Genomic DNA, 7,072 nt, shown 5'->3' with positions numbered 1-7,072 from the left:
CCTCGTTATATCTTCACAATTTGAATAATTTCCATGAGTTTCACACAAACACAACCCAATGAGTCAGTGCATTCCCTTCTAGTGCTTTTAAAATTCATATTTTTCTAATCAGGAGAAAGACAGAGAAACATGGTTGACATTAACTAATTTCCTTCAATTCAACTTCTTCTCACGAGTCACCAATGTATTGCTTCCTATAACGCAGTAATATTCATCTCAAGAAAACTTTACAATGTACAAAACTTTAACATTCACATACTGAAAAAGACTGAAAATATAAGATCCTGCTAGATTTTCTTGAAAGACACCTACAAACTTTAAAGATCTCTTCCCTCACCTAAATCAAAAATATCTTTAAAGAGATTTTGCTAAGGCTATGAGCAGTGATTACAAAGTTTGGTTGGCATGTGCATTTTCTGGAGGCCATTACATGTTCCAGACTAAATATGAACGGTCACATTATTTTTTACCGACTAATAAGAAGAATTGACCAGTATTAAAACAAGGTAGAGATGTTATATTCAGACATTATTTTTCAATAAAATTTGATGTTTTCTTGTTTATGTAGTTTGAGCAAAAAATTGAAGTTTCTGAGGTGAGACTTTGTGCTCGGTTGGGTGGATTAGAAGTAGACATGAAAAAGAACCACAAAACTATGAGAAATTTATAGGAAAGAGTTAAGAAGGGAAAATTGATGAGAACAAAGAATCAACCCTTCACCTTAGCGATTTTTCAGTACTTTGTTGTGGTTTTGCAACCTTGAATATGCACTACATTGCTTCAAGTGCATGCCCTACCTATAAAATGCTACTTGTCTCTCTCTCTCATTCATATATATATGATTTCATGTAGATAGACAAATGGGAAAGAAAGGAGACACTTTCTTTGCAAGCGTGGTTAGACGGAGTGGCAATTTTCTCATATTATTTTCCTTCTTGATATGGGCTTTTAATGATGGCACTTATTCATGGCTTTAGAATCCATTACCCAACACAGGCGAGATGAAATTTGCAGGTTGTTCTGCATTGTTCAGGAATTTTTTCTGTGACCCACCTTTGACAACAAGATTTAGGAGTTTCCTGGGGTAAATCTGAGAGTAATACTGGGGTGGAATACATTGCCAAGAACATTATGGAAACCCTATTGCATGAAGAAGTCAATGGGTCAAATCCAATTATAGGTAACAAGAGTGCTATAATGTGCCATCAAACATCAAATACAATTATAAGTAACAAGAGTGCTAATAATGTGCCCATGGGAGGCAAGGGCACCAACATGTCCATGGAAGAACCTTCATCTCCTTCACCAAGAATACAATGCCAATATGATTTGTTCAAGGGGAGATGGGTGTATAATGACTTCTATGTTTTGTATCCACCTAGGTCGTGCTCTTATGCTAGCCTTGATTTCGACTATAGAAATAATGGTAGAATGGATTCTAATTACGAGAGATGCAGACCACTGGAAACGTTTTGGCTCGCTTCATTTAAATTTTCGATACTGACGTCCAGAGTTGTCGTTACTAAACAGTTTCAATGCAGCTTGACTTTAAGTGCTATGCGTATCGTGCAAGCAAAGTATTTGTCCTCCAAAACCCGTGTTCGGCGGAAATTTCTCCAAAAACGACCCCATCAAGTTGTTAAAATTTGACTCTTTGCATCTCGCCACAGTCGTTTTGAAGTGTACTGCCGAAGTCAGTATTGAAAGTTGAAACGACATCGCCCTGAATCTGACTAAACTTGAGGTTGGAATTTGTGCCAGGGAAATGTCTAGAAAAGGTATCACCACGGGAGTGCAGCCAAAATATACGAAGCGAAAATTGCAGTTTGACTAGCAAAGATGGGCGTTCTCTAACGTAGAACGGTTAGACAACTTAGACTACGGTGATTTCTCTCGAGTCGCGCTTAATACTTCGAATAATTTTTCTCTCCATTTTTGACGGAGGCGAGTACATTTAAGTGCGAGCTTCTCAGCCTTCAAGACCACTATACATGAGCCTCTCCTAGTATCATGACATTCTCCTTCCCGCCTTCACCCATGACAAAGATGATCAGCTTCCATGGAAAGCAATTCTGGTCTTTCATGGTTATATATATTATTGTCGTCTTTTCATTTAATATGTTCATGTGCAGCAGCTTACAACCAGAGTGGTGGCCGACTCCTTACACCAACCTGACCATTCAATATACAAACGGCAGCACGTTTGTAAGCAACCTGAATGTAACGTTGAATCGTCTTCTAGTCGAGGTTGAACATACCTCCCAAGGCAGGTTTAATACCTCTGTTTATGGCCAAACTCCTAACCGAATATATGCCTTCCTCCAATGCAGGGGAGACGCAACCGTCTATGAATGCTACAATTGTTCGCGTCAAGCAAAGATCGATGCTCTACAATATTGTGGGAATTACGTCGGTTGTAGTGTTTGGGCCATGTTCTGCTTCTTACGTTATAATGGAAACTATAACTTCATTGGACATTTGGATGATACTGGATACAATAATTTCAATAACGTTAGCGCCTCCCCAGACCCTGCTGCCTATGCCGAGGCTGCTCGGCAGCTTTTGTCTAATTTGTCATCTGATATTACAGCTGGAACTGCAACGAATCGATATGCTTCCGGTTCAACTGCAGACTCCAGCCAGTTGCGCCCGATCTACGGCCTGGCTCAGTGCTGGGGAGATATACCCCTTGACGACTGCAAGACATGTCTGTCAACAAGAATTGATGAATTGTTCAAAAACAATAATGGACGACTCGGAGCTCGGGGTATGGCTAGAAGCTGCATTATTCGATATGAAGGATATATTTTCTTTAATCCTTCGCCTTCACCAATCTATGTTGCGTCTCCATCACATCCAGAAAAGTCTTCAAGCAAACTACCCATAATTTTTGGTGTTACTGGCGGCTTTCTTCTCCTGTTAATCATGTTCCTGTTTGGAATTCGAAAAAAATTGAAATCTGCCTTATCTGGAAGCCGTCAGGGAGGTATTGCAGAGGCATTCGTTTTGCTATTATTGTCTGCTTTCTGTAGCATACTGCGCAGAGTCCGTTGAATTAAATCTTTTTTTTCTTGGTCGAACTTTAATTTTTGCAGGATACTGTGAGGGGGGCGACTCACGAATTAGAGAAAATAAGCAACAGACCAGCCAGGGGCATGTCTTAGCAAGGATTCCCAGCCTGTCCAGAGCTTTTACAGTGTTTGAAATGGAAACATTGATAGCTGCAACAGAAAATTTTCATGATAATAACAAGCTTGGGCAGGGAGGATTTGGTGCTGTATACAAGGTAACATACTTTACGTAAACATCCATTCTGTTTTGGAAGGTTTTAAAAGATCTTGCAATATGGTCGCCGGCACCAGAGTAAGTATAGATGGATAATTTATAGTACTTCTTCACAAAATCTCCATAACCATTTTCTCTCAATCTCTCAGGGAACTACTCCAGAGGGTAAAGAGATAGCAGTGAAAAAGCTGTCCTTAGAATCCAGGCAAGGCAAGAAGGAATTTCTGAATGAAGTTAAGTTGGTGGCAAAAGTTCAACATCGAAATCTGGTGAAATTACTTGGCTGTTGCGAAGCGGGATCAGAAAGGTTGCTAGTTTATGAGTACTTACCCAATAACAGCCTTGATAAAATTCTATTCGGTAAGTCTCCTTCATTTAAGGTTGCTGGTTTATGAGTACTTACCCAATAACAGCCTTGATAAAATTCTATTCGGTAAGTCTCCTTCATTTTTTTGAAGGAAAAGTGAAACATTAATGTCGGTAATGGAAATCATTCCCTGAAATGTTTATACATACTTTAAGTCGGTTGTGATCATTTATTTTCCTGCATGGTCGATACAGTTCCAGATAGACGCAGGCAACTGGATTGGCAGAAGCGTTGCAGCATCATACTTGGTATAACTCGAGGGCTTCTCTACTTGCACGAGGATTCTCATCTCCGGATTATCCATCGGGATATTAAAGCCAGCAACATTTTGTTGGACAAAGACTTGAATCCCAAGATAGCAGATTTCGGATTGGCAAGACTCTTTGAGGAAGATGAAACTTCTGTGGGCACAGGAATTGCGGGAACTCGGTGAAACTTCGAACCATGCATCACTCGGCTACATTAACTACTTTTCAGTATTATACTGTTTTGTTTCAGAAAGGCTGTCTAACCATTTTAAGATTTAGTATTTTAGGATTATAATTTTGGTTTCAGAAAGGCTGTTTAACTATTTAAGTTTTTGTTGGAGTTTGGTGATCTTCCTGATTTTTGGTTTATTTATTACATTTTTGGTTAAATTGTCTGTTTTAATGTTCGGATGGATTTAGCCTTTTTCAAACTATACAACTTAAACCTGTAAATGCCATAAATTTCTGCTTCATTTAGGCAAAATTTGTCAAAAATATATGTGAAAAAGTTTGTAAAAGGTGCTGAAGGATTAGATTCAGCACCTTAAATAACATTTAGAACACTCGAATTACACAGACTACCTAAGTCAAAATTTCAATTGCCACAAATTCATGTTAAATTTTGAACAAAACTACCTAAAATAGGATATGCTCAACCAAGGGAAAAAAACGTAGTGGAATTAAAATACAGGCATACTTACTAAACGATTTATGTTAATGGCACTGCACTACTCATCTTTCCTAAGATTAAGTACACTTTTTCTTTTAAAGATTGAAGAGGTATTTATAAAGTGAAATTGTTATTTGCAGAGGGTATATGGCACCAGAGTATGCCATGCATGGGCAACTGTCTGCTAAAGCTGATGTATATAGTTTTGGGATTCTTCTTCTGGAACTTATAAGTGGAAAAAGAAACATGGATTTTAATTTACCACCTGAAACGCAGATTCTTTTACAATGGGTAAGATAACGTTTCCATTATATTTCCAATTGACAACATCCACGTTATCGGGACCATGTTCTTTAGTTGCTCCATAGATTGTTTAGCGAAGTCATATGACATTGAAGATTATTGATCCGATCCTGATCTGTTTTGACATGATTATAGCATATACATAATCCGCATCTATTACTTTCTGCAATTCATCATAAACTAGTGGTCGATCTTAATGACCACTTATATATTTTCTCAATTTCACGATGTGATGTGATTATGCAGACATGGGGATTATATACACGAGGAAACATTGAGGCCATTGTTGATCCAGTAATAAATGAAACCTGCGGCGATCAGACAGAAGTCTTGAGATGCGTCCAAGTTGCATTGCTATGTACACAAGCCGACCCATTACTTCGTCCATCAATGTCTACAGTGAACTTGATGCTTTCAACGGGCACTATAATGTTACCAGATCCCACGAAACCTGCTTTTGTGAGTTCTGTGGCTGCCTCCAACAATCCCGGCTCCTCACGTCATGGATCGTCACATACATCTGCAGCCACTGCATCATCTTCATCTTCATCGTTTAAATAAAGATCGATGCTCTACAATATTGTTCGCGTCAAGCAAAGATCGATGCTCTACAATATTGTGGGAATTTCGTTGGTTGTAGTGTTTGGTCCATTGTCTGCTTCTTACGTTATAATGGAAACTATAACTTCATTGGACATATGGACGATACTGGATACAATAATTTCAATAACGTTATCGCTTCCCCAGACCCCACTCCCTATGCCGACGCTGCTCGGCAGCTCTTGTTTAATTTGTCATCCGATATTACAGCTGGAACAGCAACGAATCGATATGCTTAAGGTTCAACTGCAGACTCCAGCCAGTTGCGCCCGATCTACGGTCTGGCTCAGTGCTGGGGAGATATACCTCTTGCCGACTGCAAGACATGTCTGTCAACCAGAATTGATGAATTGTTCAAAAACAATAATGGAAGACTCGAAGCTCGGGGTATGGCTTCTTTACTTGCACGAGGATTCTCATGTCCGGATTATCCATCGGGGTATTAAAGCAAACAACGTTTTGTTGGACAAACCTCGAACCATGCATCATCCGTTACATTAATTACTTTTTAGGATGATAATTTTGGTTTAAGAAAGGCCTTTTAACTATTTTCGGTATTTTAAGATTGTGAAACTTAGAACCATGCATCACTCGGTTACATTAATTACTTTTTAGGATGATAATTTTGGTGAAGAAAGGCTTTCTAAGTATTTTCGGTATTCTTGGATTCTTTTAAATTTTAGTTGGAGTTTGGTGATCTAATTTTTCCTAATATTAACTTTTTAAAGTTAAGTTCTATGTATGTATGTGGTATTTTTGGATTCTTTTAAATTTTAGTTGGAGTTTGGTGATCTAATTAGTTAAGTTCCATGTATTTGGTATTTTTATAAAATAAAAAATTATTAGAAAAATATATTCAAAAAATAATTTTGGGTAAAAGAATTAGATTCAACACCTTAATTGTTGGAAAGCTAGAGGAGACAAAACACAAATTTCATACACAAAAAATACAGCTGCGGCTCTTTTATTGATCACACAAAACATGATTCTTACCCAACTAGCTACTTGTCTTGACATGCAACCACACACTAAAAGTTGTCTATCACTTAACTTGACTCGACTCAACACTCAAATATTGAGTGCACTCATCCATTACTTGACTTGAATCAACGCTCAGTTAGCTGACTCTCTAATTTTAGCTAACTCCACATGCGGGAGTAATTACAATTTCTAACACTCCCCCTTAACTATGACTGTTTGACTCAACATGACTTAACTATCAAATAAACATGCATGTTGGTCTATGTCTCAACTAGGCTTGCAATGACTCAAGAATTTTACAATTTTTCAATTTCTTTTTCTTTGCTTCGAGGTTCTATATTCTCGAAATTGCTTCATTCTCTATTGAACTTTCTTGCTGTAGGCTTTATTCATTTGCTGTTGTTGCAATTTTTCTTTGACTTGTTCTAAAAAACAATTGGATCATCTCTTCTACACCTTCCTCTTCAAATATTTGTTCAACTATGGACTGTTGCCATAAAATTGCATCTTCAAAAATGGTTTCAATGCATTCATCTTTGTCTTTCATATCATTCTTTTCACTTTCATCATCAAGTACTGTTGTTTCTTTCCTGTAATCTACACACTCAAGATCAATAT

At 37.8% G+C, this 7,072-nt stretch overlaps 1 protein-coding gene across 1 annotated transcript; it reads left to right on the top strand.

Annotated features, from left to right (window-relative positions):
• Positions 1 to 2,124: 2,124 nt before the first annotated feature.
• On the top strand, positions 2,125 to 6,044 carry LOC149215909 (cysteine-rich receptor-like protein kinase 8). Its single transcript, XM_089389763.1, has 7 exons — positions 2,125 to 2,986; positions 3,096 to 3,286; positions 3,435 to 3,592; positions 3,666 to 3,718; positions 3,847 to 4,081; positions 4,711 to 4,861; positions 5,120 to 6,044. Exons 1-7 carry the CDS (start codon positions 2,125 to 2,127, stop codon positions 5,432 to 5,434), a joined length of 1,965 nt encoding a protein of 654 aa, XP_089245889.1. The 3' UTR covers positions 5,435 to 6,044.
• The last annotated feature ends 1,028 nt before the right edge of the window (positions 6,045 to 7,072 follow it).

The sequence above is a fragment of the Pinus tabuliformis genome, chromosome 1_1 (genome assembly GCF_031772625.1).
Source record: "Pinus tabuliformis cultivar Carrire ecotype Pingquan chromosome 1_1, CPIR1, whole genome shotgun sequence".
NCBI lineage: Eukaryota > Viridiplantae > Streptophyta > Pinopsida > Pinales > Pinaceae > Pinus > Pinus tabuliformis.
The sequence above is the reverse complement of the archived record's forward strand: the minus strand, read 5'-3'. Positions and strand labels throughout refer to the sequence as shown.